The sequence below is a fragment of the Orbicella franksi genome, chromosome 8 (genome assembly GCF_964199315.1).
Source record: "Orbicella franksi chromosome 8, jaOrbFran1.1, whole genome shotgun sequence".
Classification (NCBI taxonomy): Eukaryota; Metazoa; Cnidaria; class Anthozoa; order Scleractinia; family Merulinidae; genus Orbicella; species Orbicella franksi.
Genome location: NC_138152.1, coordinates 17,246,972 through 17,266,172, shown reverse-complemented (window position 1 = coordinate 17,266,172; position 19,201 = coordinate 17,246,972). Strand labels below are relative to the sequence as shown.

At 37.9% G+C, this 19,201-nt stretch overlaps 1 protein-coding gene across 1 annotated transcript; it reads right to left on the bottom strand.

Moving 5' to 3' along the window:
* Nucleotides 1-2,540: 2,540 nt before the first annotated feature.
* On the bottom strand, nt 2,541-16,246 carry LOC145494794 (nematocyst expressed protein 6-like). Its single transcript, XM_081474368.1, has 9 exons — nt 16,195-16,246; nt 15,217-15,396; nt 13,935-14,058; nt 10,148-10,239; nt 9,640-9,723; nt 8,819-8,961; nt 7,867-7,963; nt 6,925-7,035; nt 2,541-2,934 (listed from the first exon to the last, which is right to left on the bottom strand). Exons 1-9 carry the CDS (start codon nt 16,244-16,246, stop codon nt 2,825-2,827), a joined length of 993 nt encoding a protein of 330 aa, XP_081330494.1. The 3' UTR covers nt 2,541-2,824.
* Between the last annotated feature and the right edge of the window lie 2,955 nt (nt 16,247-19,201).

Genomic DNA, 19,201 nt, shown 5'->3' with positions numbered 1-19,201 from the left:
CCATAATTGTTTCAATTTACAAACTGGAACTTTTCAAAATGTCCATATAAGGAAAATAGGTGCGTTGTCAGAACTTTAAATTATTTTTTTCCCACGTTTCTTAGATGAAACGCCGTGACCTACCCCGCTTAAAGCATGAGGTATTTACTATTTCAAGTCTTGTGTGTATTTAATGACATTCGAAACATATGTTGCTTTCTCAAGTCTTGGTTTTAATATAAGCAAAATGCGAATTTGTATTAATGTTATACGACACTTCGCAATACTACTCACCGCTTTTCTTTCGAGCTGACATTTTTCTAGAACTATACTCTTAGAATTGTCCCCTAAATAAATTTTAATGCGTAACGTATCTAAAAAAAATCTCAAACCCAGCTTTTCAATTCCGTGGTTTACAATCCCTCAATAAGAATCATACCATTTTATGTACTTTTTACTGTTTTCTCTTTAATGTTTTAAATTTCAGAACTGTTTACATAGGCAGAGCAGAATACAAATAATTATCGGTACTTTTTGCTGTTAATAGGCTTTAAAACTATACGCATTCTTTCTTTTAAAGAATAATTAATTTTTCATTCACCCGGTATTAAATACTAAGTGTTCTCTCGACGTAATTTAATGATAACGTTTCTCAATTCTAGACTAACTTCATGCACGATTCTTGCCTTTTAAAGAGCACTTAGATAAGAAGCCAACAAATGTTAAAGGTTATTATCAAGTTTGAACTATCCAGCTAAGTATACGATATTTGATATTTACATAGGATTTATAATTAATTCATATGAGGGAAAAGGCGTCAATTTCATTTTCAATATTCCTTCATCTTTCCCCTTCTTTCCTCGATATCGGATGCTTGCGTCACATGTGAAATAGCCAATGAACATATCCTGCACACTCTGCACATCACCGAGTGCCAAATACACCTCAATGTTTTCTTTAATACATGTTTTATTTTATCTTGTTTATGCTATATCTATACAATCCAGTGGACACTAGTTTGTTCGCAAAGATAAACTGAAACACTATCTTGTTAATAACGCCTGGCTGCAATATAAACCGAGCCTGGTTTAAACTATAGCTGAGTCTTAAAGGTGGCCGGGGTTTTGAAAGAACTCCGCAAATGTTTTAATGAGAAATTATCATAACTCACTTTTACAAAGCACCGGGTTAGAACAGTACCCGCTAGAAAATACCCCTTTTGATTTCTGTTTCTGAATATATAAGGATCTACAAGTCAGCCACTTTTGATTTCTTTTCCTAATTATCAATACATATTGCAACTAAAATATTACACCAGAACGGTTAAGAGGGAAAAAAAAGCCGGAAAACTACGAAATATTTACTCAAATTGATTAATCAAAAAAAGTAAATTATTGTTGTATCAGTTGTCCATTGTTATATACCTGCGCCTGCGCTGAAAATTCGAGATATATTCTTGTAAAAAAAGGCTATGCCAAGCCATTTCTGCATTTTTCTGGCTATAGGCTGTCAGGTTGTCTCTTTTTCACCTTGACGGAAAACCGTCGATGTAACAGGGTTTCTGGCGCACTTTGTGATTGTTTAAACTATTACTGTTACTTTCTAATGTACATTCAATTTCATCTAAATGCATACAATGTATTGCGTTCTCAAGTCAATGATATTATAGGTGCCGCTACTTTAGCTGACACGATCAGTAATAGCGATTCGACCCTATTAACTATGACTCGACCGAAAGGTTTACAATTCAGGAAGTAATGGTGTGCGTAATCTGAAATTAAGACGAGCGCGCACCGCGTGGCTGATTGCAAATTTTTTTTTTCTTGAATTTTATGAAGCAAGGACCATTTACTAGCTACACACATCAAGAGTAATGTTGGAATTCGTTACAGTGTTTTACAGTGTCTTGCAGTGTCAGTTAAAACACCCCTCTTAGTTGTAAATTTAAAAGGTTTCTGTTGAATCAATGTAAATAATAATACTTAGCAAGAAAATGGCCAATTCCCGAGGGGGAATTTCCTTAAGGGAATTGCTCAGTTGTCTGCATTATCAAGTATGTGTGGTGCGCGTATCAAAATACCTGTCGAGGCATTTTCAAGATTTTTGAAAAAGTTCTCAAAATGAAAAGTTCCTGAAAATTATAGAAAAAGCAGTCTTAGGAAAAACTCTCGTTCTAGAAGAAAACGAAGAAATCTTTCATGACGTCAAAATATAACTTCAAGAGACATTTTGGAGAAAAATACAAAGTGTCTCTGTGATTTACACCACATCAAACATACAGAAAGTTTTCTATACTTGTACATTCCGCTTGCCACACACTATAGTTCAAGATATTGGTGTTAGCTTTTCTTGCAGCAAATTTGGGCGATCAAACAATTGAATTTTTACCGATCTTGATTTTTTTAAATTCGTATTCCCACGGAAATATCTATTGTCCTAAAAATACATTGCAACAAGCTTCAATATATTTCCAACAACTGATGTAAGTTTCACTTCGATCCGATCAAGGGAACACTGGAAAAAGTGTGATTGAAAATTCTAGTTACGGTCCAGCCAAAAAAAAAAAAACTGTATCTATAACTATATACATGCGCGGCACAAGAGTTTCACGGTATGAAGATGAATAAACGAGTTTTATACAGAAATAAAAGGAATACATATTAGTCGAATAATGAGTAAATCTCTTATTCGACGGCCTAAAAGATATATAATACTAGGTCTTCGCATTTTTCTGGCCGGTGCGGAGGTAATTGCTCTCTAAATCATTGATCATTACGACAACAAACTAGGATTTGAAACATTTATTTTCCTCGTACGAATTGAGGTTGAAGACAAAATTTCATCTTTAGCAGTTCTGACAACTCTTTTTGCAGTTGTTCAACATCCAGTTAGGGTTCTTCTTGCACTCGCCGCGTGATGCCCAGTATTCACAGTTTTTGTCCGTGTCTTTGCACTCTATAAATAGATAGATTAAAAGTGTAAGAAAAGTGAACATACGACATTTTTGACTTAATATTTGCCGGCTGTAAGCCAACCTTAATAAGAAAAAAAAACTTGGTAACAAAGCCTTTAGTCCTTTACACAACTACCCATTCCACTATTGCGGGGTAAGTCTCAAAAGTTAAGTATATCTAGAAGTCTAGTTAGCTAATTAAACCAGTGCTCAAAATTCCTGTAGGAAAAGTTGACTCGGAAAATTGTAATTGTTAACGTGAAAACTCGTTTGTGCCATTTAGGTTTCCCATTATATAAAATGAATGAACATTACTAAAAACTGGATCACTGGATAATGGAATTGGAGAGTTTTAATTGGCTTAGCCATCATGGGTTATGAGCCATTATAACCCATCAAATGTTTTCGCTCGTGCGTGATTGGTCTAAACGCGTCACGTGGCTAAATATACCCCAGGTAAAACTGGAGAATACCTGAGTGATATTCTCCAATTTTTAAAACCACGCGCGTGTTGCGAAAAAAAAGCACTCTCGGAAAACTGTTCGCTTCTCGGAACAGGGACCTTACGATACCCTGGACGCGGCCCAGGACGACGGCAACCGGAAGTAAATTCGCAAGGTCTTCAATTTAATTTGCATAAATGTGACGCCACTTTACGGCCTCCACCTCAGTTGTGGCGGCGACGAAGTTCATTTTGGCGGCCTCTCAGAAAGGTGAGTTATTTTCCGACTTTTTCCCTAAAAATAACATGTTTTGCCCGAAATTTGTAAACATTATTATAAAGAAATAGATTCCTAACTGTTTGGTTCAATTTTGTTTTCATAATTCAGATTTAGCGAGCTTATAGAGGGAAAAGTGAGCCTCAAGTCTTCAGAAAGAAATCCGAAAAGCAGGTAAATTGGGGGAAATTTCCTTGCACAAAGTATTGCTTTATTTCTTATTTCACCTTGATTTTTATCGTGTGAAACTAATCTGTGGCAGGCTAGGACCGCTCTATACTCTGAATCTGCCATTTCTTGAAGGTCAAATCTTTCTTACTCTTCATACGGTAATTCTAAGTTCTTTGAAAAGCTGCAGTCATAGAGGAGCACGAATTCTTCGTCAGAAATGATGTCGGCCAAATAGGCTTCTGCTAAGAGCTCTCGGGTCTTCTTAAACGACGTCATAACAGCGAAACCGCCTGATTCTCTGAATGAACCTGTTTGTTGTTATGACTTGTTTCGGCCACCGCTTGCACAACGCAAATCTTAAGGTTTCTTTTTCCCGCGCAAAGGTGGCGGTTACTACCCATGCCCTCTCGGACGTGACTGCGTTCTTCAAGGCCGCCGCGTCCAGTATCTTAAGGTCCCTAATGTCCGCGGACGAATATCCGAGCATATTTTCGCCCCAAATGGAGGTTATTGTTTATTTATAACATGCTCTACAAATATGTTAAGCGTACGCATGATTTTTTGGGGGCGTTTTAATTTTCATTTCAGTCTAGTTTTCTATATTTTGGGGGCGTTTTCAATACAACAAATATTCCACTCGCGCTTGTTGGATATGGAATGATTTTTGCCAACTCGGTGCTACGTGTCTCGTTGGCTATCTACTCTCTCCTATCCAAGCGCGCTCATGGAATAATTGTTTTAAATAGCCTCCATTTGGCGCGAAAATATGCTCGGATATTTGTCCGCGGACATTATCTGTTCCGAGAAGCGAACAGTTTTCCGAGAGTGTAGCTCGAGAAAAACTGTGAGCTTTGAGGAACGGATAAGGTCTAATGACAGTTATTAAATTCTCAACCTCGGATAATGCAATTCTAGCTTTCTGATTGGTTCACTGGATCTCGGTTATCAGCCATTATACCATAATTAAATGAATGCGCTTGCTCTGATTGGTCACTCAGCTATTGTTTATCGGTGCCGGTAAACTTATGGAAATTTCGCGTGTCTTCTGAAGAAGAATTCGTTTAAGATTTACGAATTCTTCTTCAGAAGAGTTCGTAAATCCTGGCGGCATCAAATTTTCCAAACCGATATATGGAAGGTCAAAAGAAGAACTGAATGTTTGTTTGAAGTGCTTTTACACTTCTGCGGGGAAGAAAGATGATGGCACGTATTACAAAAGTTCATCCACGAAATCCGTAAGAGCCGCCATATATCATTTCCTTCGCACGCCGCCGCACAACAAACTTTTTTCCACTATCTCTGACCAGGCAAATAAATTATTTGAGCATTTGTAAAAGGCCTCAGGAAAACAGGCATCATTGCCGGCGTAGTACATAAAAAACCAATTTCCAATGAACAGACGAGGAAACTGTTCGACTTAAGCGAGCGCGGATCGGTCGAGAGTGAAAATCCCGCACAGCTACGGAGGACCACCACCAGTTTTATCTCGGTCTCTTTTTTGGCCACGAGGACGAGAGAGTCAACGACAGCTAGCGCCAACAATTCTGTCCTTGCCTAAAACATCTCAAGGAGTTGAGTGCTTTAAGCTGGACCGAAGTAAGCCCGGTTCCTTACCAGCCACGAAAAACCATTAGAGTGACCTCGGATATTCTGAAGATGAATCTGACGCTCAGATAGTTTGTCTCTGACTCTGAATCCGGCCAACAATAAGCTCCACACATACAGCTCGAAATGCCAAGGCTTTCAAAGCAAGGGAATCCTGAAAGAGGTCTTGTCGAGAATAATTTTGGCACAACGTCTGTGTCACATGGCGATCAAAGTTTTCCGTAGCATTATTACAATGGCAATTATTCGGCTCTTCTCCATGACTCGAGCTTGAACGCTTTTCAAACTTTCTGACCAAGGTTATATCTCCTTCATGTGGTAGACGTTCCTTGAATTCTACTTGATTGTAATTTCATTCAGCAAATTCGTTTGTTTCGCTTTCAAATTTTTCATTCAACTAATTTTACAAACGACGCGCATGGCATGTGATTCCCCACTTGTGGTTGTTTTTGCCACATCGACTTCCGGTCGCATAGTAAAATTAAAATCCAATAAAATTAAGCTATAATTTCCAAGTATACAAACGCACCGAATTTAATAAAACAATTATTCCATTCGCGCTTGTTGAATATGAGATTGGTTGGCTATTTACCATTTCATATCCAACAAGCGCGAATGGAATAATTGTTAAATATCCGACCATATTCTCGCGCAAAATGGAGGCTATTTTTTATTATTATTCAATTATCAACACGCACAGTTTTGAAAATTGGGGAATATCACTCGGATATTCGCCAGTTTTAGCTTGAGCATATTCAGTCATATGAGGCGTTTAGACCAATCGCGCACAAGGGAAAGTATCTGATGGATTATAAATGGGTATATGCCGCCATGTGAGGATTTCAGACAGATAGAGTTTCCCGCAAGGGTATAATATGGAGAAACTTATCACTGGTACGAAGAATTTATTCTAGCCCAGGAATTCAAACTGGTTGTTAAATTGATCTTTACAATATGAAAATAGCAATCACTCCAACGTTGACAAAGTCAAGTGAGGATTTTTGGTGACTAGTCTACAATAGGGTTGCAAAATCCAACAGAACATGGCCGGGTGCTGGATGAGGATTTCAGAATCCCAGCAACACAACCCCCACCCAGGAAATACGGAACATCAGAACAGTGTATTCCAGGGTGTAGAGGAGTTTTGTGAGAGTTAAAAGTGTCCGAAGGAAGAGCAAGGCTTGGTTACCAAGGTCAATATACTGGGACCTACACCGCCCAACGTGTCAGGCAATGTTGTTGTACTTGGGTGGAAGAGTTTGTTAACTGCACTCTTTTCGTGGCTCGATACAGTTGATGACTCCATCGCCAAAAGGAATAAATTATTGTATTTTAAGTTTTTTTTTTTATGAAAGAAATTTCGATTTTAGTTAACTCTTTACCTCGTGGCCCTTTATAATATTATCTTTCAGCAACCATACTGCAATTGCCTTCAAACAATTTAAAGTTGTTGAATTTCAAGCAATCTGTTAAATTAGGCACCATTACTTAGCCTACCTGAACAAATTTTACAACTCTTCCGGCAATTTTTCAGCATATAGTCTGGATTCTTTTTGCATTCATCAAGAGACGCCCAGTATTCACAGTGCTTGTGGTCATCTTGACAACCTAATGGTTCAAGTAAAACAAAACTAGGCAAAATGGCCCTTTTGCTTTACATATTGCCAGTGCCTTTGAAATTTGAATCAACCAATCAGCATTCAGAAGGTGGTGAAGCTGTACTGTTCACATGTGTGCTAATAGAAATGCTTTGAATCGTAGTAGGGTTACTTTTCTCTTCAAGCATTTACGAAAAGGGATTAGACTGCCAGAAACCACAACAAATTGTTAAACACCCCTATTTCACCCTTAAAATGGAATCAAATTTATCGTAGTTTTTCTGAAGCGAATTTTGCTTTTACTAATGTTTTCACGCAAAGGGCTGTAACGGACGGCTGTCTTCGATGGCATAAACGTAAGCTCGACTAAATTTACTTTATACTTGGCGTTCAGTTTTTCGCGTTTTCCATATTCATATTTTACTTGTATATATGAGGGTAGATCTAAAGTGTTTTATTTCCACCCTCAAAACAGACATAACTGCACAATTTGCTGTAGAAGTGTAAGTAAGTACATGGACATTTTAGATACACCAGCTATAATTATAATCGTACAAAAATGTTCCTTGGTGGCACTCAGTGTATTTATCCGCTGATAATTGAAACGCTCCTCCTACTTCAAAAGCCTCCTCCTTTTTTGAGGTCCAATTTGTCGCCAATACAAACTGAAAGAATTTCCGTGTAACATGATCAAGATATGATCAAGAACTTGGTGTCGTTGTCATGAATGGAAAAATGCATGCAGCTCTGACTCGCCAAGAATTTCGGTAAAAAATATTGGTCCCTCAAGCTGCCGTTACCTTTTAAACGCAGAGCCATGAGCCATGAGCCAAAGACTAACCTTGATTTCCACCTGTTGATCCACCATTGCATTTGTACAAAAGGTTCATTTGTTTTGCGTCCATGCCACTGATTCCATCCCGCTGGCCAATTTTAACCTATCAATCAATCAATCAATTAATCAATCAATCAATCAATCAGTTCATCAGTCGATGAGCGGTTGTCAATTGAGTGTCTTAAATTCAAAACCAATGATTCGTTCTAGTTGCTGCCAATGAACACAGACAATCGAGCGAGACATCAAAACTCGAAGAAAATGCATGGAGAGGCAAGTGTCAAAGCCCGACTTAACATATGATTTCATAATACTTATGTATTACACAGTTTTGACTTTTAATTCTATGCCCATAATTCAGTGGTTATTATTCAATTGATTAGTTTTACATGAATGTAAATAGAATATAGTGTAGTTTAATGTAGTAGTTTTGCTTCTTATGGTGTTAGTAAGGTAGTTAGTTTTACTTTCGGATGAAGAGCCATTTTATCTTTTGTGGAAATTATTATTATTATTATTATTATTACTGTCATTATCATTATCATTATCATTATTACTATTATTACTACTACTATTATATTATTATTATTGTCATTATTACTATTATTACTACTATTATTATATTATTATTATTATTACTATTGTTATCATTATCAATATTGTTATTATTATAGTGAACGAAATGACGCGTGGAAAAACACGCACGAGGTTTCGGTTTTAATTTTAAGTGGATGACAAAGTGGCGGATATTTTAAGACCTATCCCTTAGCCTGGTGATGCAAAACGAAAGCAAATTGCTCTCTCAGGTGAAAGCCTCTTTAAATGAATAGTTCGATTTATGGTCAGTAGTCCGTGATCTACTGTCTTACAAGACATACCAGAATCCATGCACCTGATGATCAAAACAAATAAACCAAAGAAACGAAAGCAACAAAAACAACAATTGGACACCGGTTACCCCTTGTTTGTTGGGAAGGATTGTTGGTCTTCCATTAGCACTGAAGGCATAGGCATCATAATGCATCACGCTTGTGTAATCGTACGGTGTACCAAGCGAGTCTATAGTATTCCTTCCGTACTTATTAAAGTTGTACGCCATACCTCAGGAAACAAAACGGAAATTTAACAAGAACTTTTACTTAATAAAATGAACAAATCACCTCTTAATTTTGCTGGTTTTCTCTTAATTTTGTTATTAAATTAATTTTGTCCTCGTGACCTCGTTGTCTTTCTAAATATTTCAAAGATCTCTTATTGTAAGGTGAAATACGGTGACTCTCCTTAGGGGTATACGACATATATCGACATGAAAAGGGCGTAAGCAAAGTGTCGTTTGCGCAATAAATAAATTATCTCTGAATGACGACGAACGGAAAGGTAAAGACAATTAGAAAGAATAATTTAAACCCTGACACTAAGTTCCTCTATCATTTTTCCGTGGCAAACTACTAAAATTCGTTCAGTGAACTTTCAACGTAACTCGCAGTGCCGTGAAGTGAACATTCGGTCTGCCCTAGGGAGTTTATTTGTCTTAAAGATAATTTAGAGACAAGAAAGTAGATTCTAGCTAGGACCTGTGTCCGTTTTGAGAGAGCTGACTACAGTTCAAATGAGTTTTGGTGAAAAATTATTGCCGTTGTTAGAATTTTCGCAATTTATTACAATTTTTTTCCGATAAGAGACAAATGGCAATGTTTTAAAATACGGAGCAGCAGGTTTTTTCTGATTGGCTGTTAAATATTGGCTGTGGGACAGTCATGTAAGTATACATTTTCCTACCTTGCATAATATTTTGCGTGTATATAGTGACATAGTTGTCTCTATCTGGACGAGATTGCTCGTGGTAAAATCCCAAAGCATGTCCTAATTAAATATTAAATATAAACTGTTAATCATTCCAGGTAAACATCTGCCTTCCCCAGAATATGAACAGATTGTTAAGTAACAACACACTATTGATGACTGCATAATAACAGTCTGAACTAACTGAGTTAACGAAGATTTGTTTAAAACGGTACGTTGCTCCTTGGCAGCAAAGAATTGCATATGACCCTGCTTTCTCTGTTTTTGTTGTTGCTTCTGAACGTTTTCGAACGAAAAGTGAGTCCTTAAGGAAAATTGTGTCTGGTTCCTCAGTTGCAACTAATTTGACACAAAAAGAGCAATTTACGGTAAAGGAATTGAATTGAGCGGTTTTCATGTACTGAATGATTAAGCATGTCTAGGCTTTGGTATCTATAATATAACTAATCAGAAACCCCTCATAGGCGTAAAGCTGGAAACTTACCGATCTCGTGGGCTGCTGTACCTACATACCAGCAACCGCCGCCAAGTGAAATGTACTGCAGTCGACCTTGGTAACCCACCTCTGAGGAGCATCTGCAATACATATACATACATTGAACTGTGTAAATCCCGTGCTCTCATTTTGAGTGGCATGTAATATATCCCATATGTCTACTAGTTGTGCAGCGCTTTCTCTTGGTATACCGTGGAATATTCCACGAGTCACTTGTATTTTCTCGGTATATACCGAGAAAATGCACACGATAAGTGAAAAATTCTACGGTATACCAAGAGAAAGGGTTGCATAACTATATTATATCATGCCATAGAAAACACAGTGGTCAACACAATCGATGTGAAACACGCGTAGCGCACGATGGGAAGGTTGGGTGTCATACCGTCGAATATACAATGGCTTTCCTGTGTAAATATGTATACCATTTTTTAACGAATGATACCGAAACGTTTACGCGAAGAAACAAAGTCACACTTGTGTCAAAATGAGTAGTTAGATTCTTTTTCAAGCGATGACGTATTGTGTGACGTCATCGCTTTAAGCCGGCGTGCTGCATTCTTTTAGATAGTGATTTCTCACTTATTTCGCTTATGTCCGTCGCGCTTATGTCGTGCACGATTTATCCCTCTGTGGAAGCGAAATGCACTCTGAGAGTTAGTAAATGAGACAATTCCCCATCTTTGGTTTCGGGTGGATTTTGGTTTATACAGTATCGGATAAATTTGTGTTCACGGGCAAACTCATAATAAGAGCATAACCTCCATGCATACAAGTTTAGATAGACAAGTAAGTCACACAGGCGATAGGTGAAGGTTTTGCGGCTTTCCTTTGCTGTTTGTAGGATCAGCGGAGTGCTTTTAATCGATATATTACAAGTATACAATTAAAACAACAAATTAATTTCCGGTGAGGCAATTAGTGTTGCCAAATATTTTTAATGATAGTAAGCTGTCGATTTCAGGGAGAGTAACTTTTCCTTTAATTTACGGCTTTCCTTTGCTGTTTGTGGGACCAGCGAAGTGCTTCTAATTTCAGCTTTTGAACGAAGATTTGGGGTTGGATTTTGGCAGGAGCCATAATCGGGGACGGAGACCGTAAGTCTCGGGATTCGCGCGCACCTATGATATGGGACAATTTTTCTATTTTTAGAACAAATTGCGCCATCCTGACGTCATATATCCGCGCGGATTCACGCACATGTCGGTGGCTCTCGCGTGGATGTTGTCACGTTGCGTGATCAAATGGTGAGAGTTGAGATATTCTCTTGCGTATTTTTCACAGTGATGGCAGGGAATAAGGCAGGGAATACGAACCAGGGCGCTTATATGTAGTTTTATGCTCTGAGCTAACGGAAAAGGTGGGTTTTTCAGGGTCGAAAACAAGACTTTAATCTCGCGCTGGGAATGAATAATAAGATCTGCTCACGCTAGTTGTAAGCTTACGCGTATGTTTTTGCGTTTGTTCTGACTTAAGAATATAGCAAGAAAGCTCTCTACTCTGGTATCGAGTTAATTTGTGAGTTTCTCAGACAATGGTTCGTCATAACAAAAACCTGTTTTGATGGTTTCTTATTGTTTCTGCTTGTTTGGTGAGTTTGCAAAAGTTTTTGAAAGGAAAGTCTGACGCGTACAATTAGCTCATTTGCATAGTGCAGCTCGTGCACTTTCAAGTCCGAGTCGGTGTTTTCAATTGTCAACAAATCTTGACAAAGATTTCTTTCGTTATCTTTTGTGCTGAGATGCTGTAACAAATTTCACGAACGCAAAAAAGGTTACTAACATCATGTGTGTTTCTTCAACATAAGCATAGTGAAGTTTTACACTGCGAAAATGAAAATAGACAAGGAGTTTTGATAACTCGATCAACCAAATCGAAATCGTTATTCCAAGTTGATTAAAGAAGGCGTCATCGTAACTTTGCGGATTACTTCTGCTTTATTCACATATTTTCAGCTTAGCTTTTAATATGTTCTCAAACATTTATCAATCTTAAACATATTTAAAAACTGTAGAGTTATTGTTTGAGTTCGATGTACGCTTTCACACGAAAGTGCAGCGGAAGTACAATTTGTCATGTTTACTGACTGTACAAAACACGCATCGGCGGGCGCTCTCATTCATCGACAACAGAGAATTTACTGGATTTTTACACGAATAAAACTGAGCAGTATCTACGGACGTAAAGTTATTGGGCCTTGATGAAACATCAAGCGTTGCTTACAATTCAAGCGAAACTCAAACTAGCAATTATTTTGTTTTACTTTTCGGTCGCGATAGACTGACAAATTCCTCGCAAGCGTGTGGCAAGAGGAACTAGGAAACTATGAAGTCCTGAAGCTCTGCTATATCTAAATATATCCAGCTAGTTTTTTGCTGTGTAATGGAAAAGCGGTTAACCTTCAACATATGTGAAATTTAAAGTGGAGTAATATACAGCTCATGTAAAAGAAGCATCCGTCGGAACACAACTTGGTCAGCGATAAATATAAGCTTGAAGCGGAACATACCTAAATTCGACAGTGTCTTACTTCACTCAAACTGGAGCAGCTTACGACGAAAATACTTAAGCAAAATTCCAACAGACGTAAACGCGTTGAGTTGTGGGCCAAAAACATGAAAAATTTCGGGAATTTCAGACGCCATTTCCCCCGCGCGACAGCCGCAAAAATCCTCGCAGCATGTACGCGCGTGTGCCGCAGGCGATGGCGCAATTTGTTCTAAAAATAGAATTATTGTCCCATATCATGGGGACAACCCCAATACTAGAAATGGCGCGCGCTTACGGTCTCCGTCCCCGATTATGGCTCCTGATTTTGGCTTATACAGTGTCGGATAAATTTGCGCTCACGGGCAAACTCATAATAACATACGTTCGATACATACAATTTTAGGTAGACAAGCGGGTCGCACACGCGATAAGACAAGTATGTGGTTTAAACAACAAATTAATTACCGGTGAGGTAATTAGCTTTACCAAGTATCATTAAAGATAATAAGGTGTTGATTTCAGAGAGAGGAACTTTTCCTTTGCTGCTTTCCTTTGCTGTTTGGAGGATCAGCGGAGTGCTTTTTATTTCAGCTTTTTAAAGTGAGATTTGTGGGTGGATGTAACAGAAATTCCCTTATTATGTATTGGAAAATGTAGTTATTAATCTTTCTTTTGGGTTGGTGCATCTCGCTGACCCGTAGCACATGGACTAACACGATGGACCTGGTAATGAACTACTTGAATGAACTACCAATGCAATGGACTACCCTAAATGTAAACCCCTAAAATTTCTAACACAAAATTTCTAACACAAAAGTTCTACAGTTTAAGTTTAAGAATCAGTTTGTCTGCTTATGTCCCAATCTTCTAGCAACAATTTTTAAACGTCATCGCTTCCGTATGCATTGCGTGCCGTTTATTTAAAATAGCAGCAAATGTTCAATCGCTTATATTTAGGAATCGCCTACATACTATGGATTGTTCATGGTAAGTTTAATCTTTGAGTCGCGAATGTCAGTTTAAAAATGTTTTTATCTGTTAAGAGTAGTCACGCATGCTTGAAAGCTATTTTAACGTCAAGTTCAAGTTCGAAACTCGGAAAAAGAACTTAAATGTTCATTACTCAGTGCAATTGAACCCATCACGATCACAAATTCTTCATGTCTGAAATAAATACAAGTCAAAAAGTTTGAAAAAGGCATTTGCTGGCACTTCCACCATGCATCCCGAGTTTCCCCTGGGCTATGGTATTGTATTCATGATGGAATAATTAGTTACGTCATACCCTTGTCCAATATGAAAGTAAGCATATCCATTTTCGTATTTTCGTTGTTGGAATCGAATGCAGGTTTGACTAGTCCACTGTTTCATAGCTTGGTTCAGGATGTTCATCATTCCAGCGTTCGAGGCTGCAAAGTGGAAGATGAGAAACCAAACTCAAACTTTGAACATCAAAATAGTGTTATATCTACCACAAATGATAAAAGTAGGGGAAACGTCGTTTCATAAATATGTTTTAATTTGAAGTAATCGAACGCCATGCATGAGACTTATTATTCCCCCCCCCTCCCGCCTCATGTCAGTGTCTAGTGAACAATGATTGTGACGAAATCTTTGTTATTATATACAATCAAACTGAGATTTACTCACTGAAAAGGCGCGAAATAAATTCTCATTCACAAGCCAGTCTAAGAAGCGGAAAACCAATGTATTCCACAATATTGACAAGGATGGGAGTGGAGGATGAACTGAACAGATAAAATTCCAAACACTTCGGTTGTAACTTCTTACTCTTATATTTTAGACAAACTTTTTGAAGGTGTAGGGAAGCATTACAAAATCATATTCAATTCTATTCAATACGCAATTACTGAAACAATGAAGCTCATCTACTCAAACATAATCAGCAGTTTACTGATAATATTAAAACACATTTTAATGAATACTTGTTGTTTTAGTCCTGCTCTTCCTGTTTAAAATCAGGGCCATCCTTATCGAATTTCGTTCTAGTTCTTAGCTTCAGTCGAGACGTTTTACGGGAACTTAGTCATGAAACCAGAGTCGTTGTCAAGAAGAGTCTTGTTTCATGGTTAGACCCATGCAGGCTAGGCTTGTGTGATGGAGGCGTTAACGAATCGTGCAGTCACGTTTCACTTTTTTTTTATAGATTTATCTAGAAATTTGCAAATTACTCTTCAAATTCAAATTTTGTTTTGTACACCCCTTCCTTTGTGAGGCGAATATTTAAGAAATATTAGTTTAAAATAGAGTAACGCCGCGTTTCTCAACGGGCAGTTTAGTTCCATTGCCTTGTCAAAGGATGAATGTATGTCGGGTTAATTTTCAAATTTTATGATGAGGATTTGAGTGGAGCGGGGGTTTAAATTATAGAAAATTTAAATACGTCTGGGAAATTTATGACATTGTATTATCCTTTTATCATAAAAAACGCCATTTGGAGCGACCATCAAGCGTAAATTTAATACCTTAACTCTTCGATCTACTTCCCCACTGGGGCCGCCGAAGCCTTTTGTGCTCCTTTTTATCCTTACTCTACTTTTCCTTACCTATCTGGGGATCAACATCGTAGATCAGCACTCCACCCGGCCACTGCTTGTTTAGAATTGAGCCTCTCGCATTTCCCGTCGCTTTATCAACGTCCAAACCTTTCATAGCAGCCAGCCGTTGAACAGTGTTAAGAACCATGTCTCCCTCGAATAATTTCGCATTTTTTATTCCGATGTTTTCTGTTGAAAGAGACACAAAACTCTAGAGAGACTCAAAAATGACAGGTTACTACACTGTAATTACAACTGCAGTCGAATCTGTCTGCCGATGACAGCATGTTTATTCTTTTGCTAAGTCTTAGAGCTTTAAGGTGGTTCTTTATATAAGCCTTATTGGCTTCCCTGGGCTTCCTTGCCTTATACATTGACATGTTTTAAATATAAGATTTATAAATGACAAAAAAATGAATAAACAAACCAACGCCTACATATTACAGACACCTCTATCTTGCGGACTGTTTACCTGGTCCCAGGAAAAACACAAACTCGCATAATTATAATCTCTGTCTTCAGTACACCGACGTGCATCTTTCTATTTACCACTCTGAACGTAGCTTTTGTGTTCTTTTAGGATTATTGGTCCTTAGTAGCTGAAAAACGTCTTGACCACTTATGATTATTGGTAGTTCTAATAGTAGGATTTTAAATGAAAGATCCAATTACATCATGCCTACAGCGGATAATGTAAATATAAATAGCTTGTACCATTTTAGCTAGGGTATTTTCGAATTATTTCATCAGTTTTGTTGTCGTGGCAATGCAAGAAATCATGTTAGGAAAACACAGGTATCAACAACAAAAAACGACAACTGAACGAGAAATTCCTAACTTGATAAAAATTTAAATACTGAAATAGGTAATTGGGAGTACGAAATTCAGTCAACACTAAAAGAAAGAAAAGAGGAAACCATTGTCATTTTTTTTGCTTAAAAGAGTTAAAATGATATGAAACCATTAAATGTGATATATTACACCAACCTTCCGGATTGCCGAAAACTGCAGCAATCATGAATAACGCAACGAGCCACATTTTCACCTTACGCCAAGTTGTTGTAGTCAATAACGTGACTTAGGATAGATGTTTTAAGATCCACAGCTTTATAGTTCAAACCTTGTTCCTTCAATTATATCAGATGGTCGTTTGAATAAACACAGCGATTTGCCTGAGACACACACAGCAAAGAACATAAGTTGTTGGTCGTTATGAACAAAGGAATAATATTCAAATTTAATCACAGTCTTAAAACATTTGGTGAACGATCTGAGAGAGAGCAGCTGTGTCACTTTATGGCCGTTTGACATTATTAAATATAAATATAAAAAGATGAAACTAAGAATGAAAAGAAAAAACATAACAACCCTATTGTCTAAGGTGGCTGTTACTGCAATTCCACCACATACATCTATTACTTGTTCTTTTGCTGTCATTTTGTTGCTGTTTCTGCTCAATTTGCTTTGTATTCCATAATTATAGTTGCTCCTGAGTTACTTAAAACCAGTTAGTTGTCACTGGAACTTGTCATCTTTAAGGACGTTCGCGCTAATTGTTTCTGCGCATCCTTACTGCGCACGCAAATTCACACGCCACGTCATGCATGAGGGCGCGTGCTAAGTAATAAAATGAACAATGACAGAGCAGATGGCCATTGCTATAGCTTTGCCTGGATTTAACGATCTTGGACGTTCGGTGACCCATATTTTTCTTTTGATGGATCATTTCCTCTACCGATTTTTCTACGTTTAGCGAAAAAATGAAGAACATCTATCAACTAAAAAATGAAATTTTGTCGACTAAGAGTTTCAAGTTCTTTTTAGCTTTTCGTTTATCTGTGCGACGGTTTTAAATGCCTCTTGAACGGTGAAGTTCTGTGAAAACGTTGGTAACATTTGGAATTATTTACCCAACAGACCCACTTCTACAAAATATGACTAAGACCGGAATTGCCTCCGTTGGCTCACCGATATTTTTTAAAACTATAAACCAATGTAGACCACGCCGAATTACGTGCGCAAATTTTTCAAAATCAGGGTGGTTTTCCACGCGTTTTATCTCTGAAACGAAGTCGGTGACCCCCGTTTTTTTTTATTTTTGCATTTCTGACACAAGTAACTCATTATCTGACTGCAGTGAAAATTAAAACATGAAGATATATCGACTGGAAAATTTTTCGCGCGAACGTAGTTAAGCCAACATATCCAGGATCTATCGAAGCAGTATAAATATTTGATCGATGAGCAACGAGTGTTAAAACCATATCTATGCTGCGTTATTTGCATCTGGTGAGCAATCACTGAAACCTTCATATCTTGATGCAGCTACTAGCAGCTGAACAGCAGCTGTGCAATTTTGCAGAAGTGTAACATTATTAAATACAAATATTGGCATTAATGCCCCCAGTACGATGTTATTTTTTGGTGAAAAGCTGGGAGGTGATCGCTTAATTTTAAGCACTCAGAATCGTAATTGCAACGAAAGAGATGAGTGACACCCTCATTGGGGAATAGGGATATCATGGATATGGGATTCATTTTCCAGGGTGACTTTTCATTAGAAATATTAAACTGTGATATGTTACACAAACCTTCAGAATTGCCGGAACTGTAGCAATCATGAAAAACGCAATGAACCACATTGATTTTCACCTTAACCAAGTTGTTTTAGGGTCCTCACCGTCTCGACATTAAGTTGTCGACAAGTAGTATTTGTTATCGACGACTGACTGTTATCGACAACTAAAACTCATGCATGCTCTCAAAGTGTGTGAGGTGAGTTATCAGCAATTAAACGCTGCATTTTTACTTATCGACAACTAACCACAGTTTCCATCTTCGAAAAGGAAAAATAGTTTGGTTGTCGACAACGAAGCTTTTGGCCCTTTTTCCCGTCGGTGGGATTCATTGGTTTAGTTGTCGACAACTATAGAACCCGGTTGTCAATGGACAGTGGTTTGGGCATCGTATTGTGTTTTTTTTTTAACATACGTAGTGAATGTTAGCTTCAAAGGTCTTAGACATCGACAACTAACACTCTGATGTGTGGAACACTCGCGTTGGACACAATTAGAGGTCGATAACAAATATTATTATATGGCTTTGGCTTGTGGCCGATATAACGCGCGCTCTGATTGGTTAATTGTCACTGAATTGTAGGGCATTATTCTCCCGTAATTCCCACGGGCCGATTACGGATTATGCAAATTAGGAAGAGCCCGGTTCTGAAAATTCAAGCGCATTGAAGCGATGAAAGCCGATTAAAATCAGTACGAGAATATCAGTAGCTAAAAGTTTAGAGATATTTCTTTAATAAAATTTATATAGATGACTTACCAGTCGGTAACCTTGGCGGGCACTAGTGAAAAACAATCAAAGTTTGCCTAGTCTTAAGTAAAGCTAAAATCGCTAAGTAAAAAACACCATCGGCAGATCTGCCATGCATCCTCAGCAGAACACCACAAAGAAACTTATAAGTTACCATCTTAGTCACAGCAATTACCGAAGTATTGAACTCCGTCAAAGTTCTTGTCAAATAGATTCCCTCGCTTTGACACAAGCAAGTGAAAATCAGCTTCCAGGATCATCAGATGTAAACAATCGGGCGGTTTCTGTCGGTAGCAGTGTTTCTGATAACTGCAGACGTTCACAAGGCTTGAAATGTTCATCCATAAATCCCAGAATGAAGAAGGCGAAGATATGTTGTCGAAAGCGAATGCGAAGATCGAGTTAAGCTTATTTTGAGCAGTGCATTCTGAAGCATTAGTATCTTCTTTCACCGAAAGACGGTTGGTTTGGACAATTTTGAAGCACTTGCTGTCATTTCTATATGCGTTGACGTTTCGCCCCAAAAGTCGGAAAAACTTCCCCATCAACTTGTGGTACCACGATACTAAAATACGTTTTTGAGGCTGTGACAGTGACTTTTCCGTAAAGAAATGAGTGTTTTTAACGGAATACGTAATACAGTGGTGAAATTCACTGACTGTGTAGT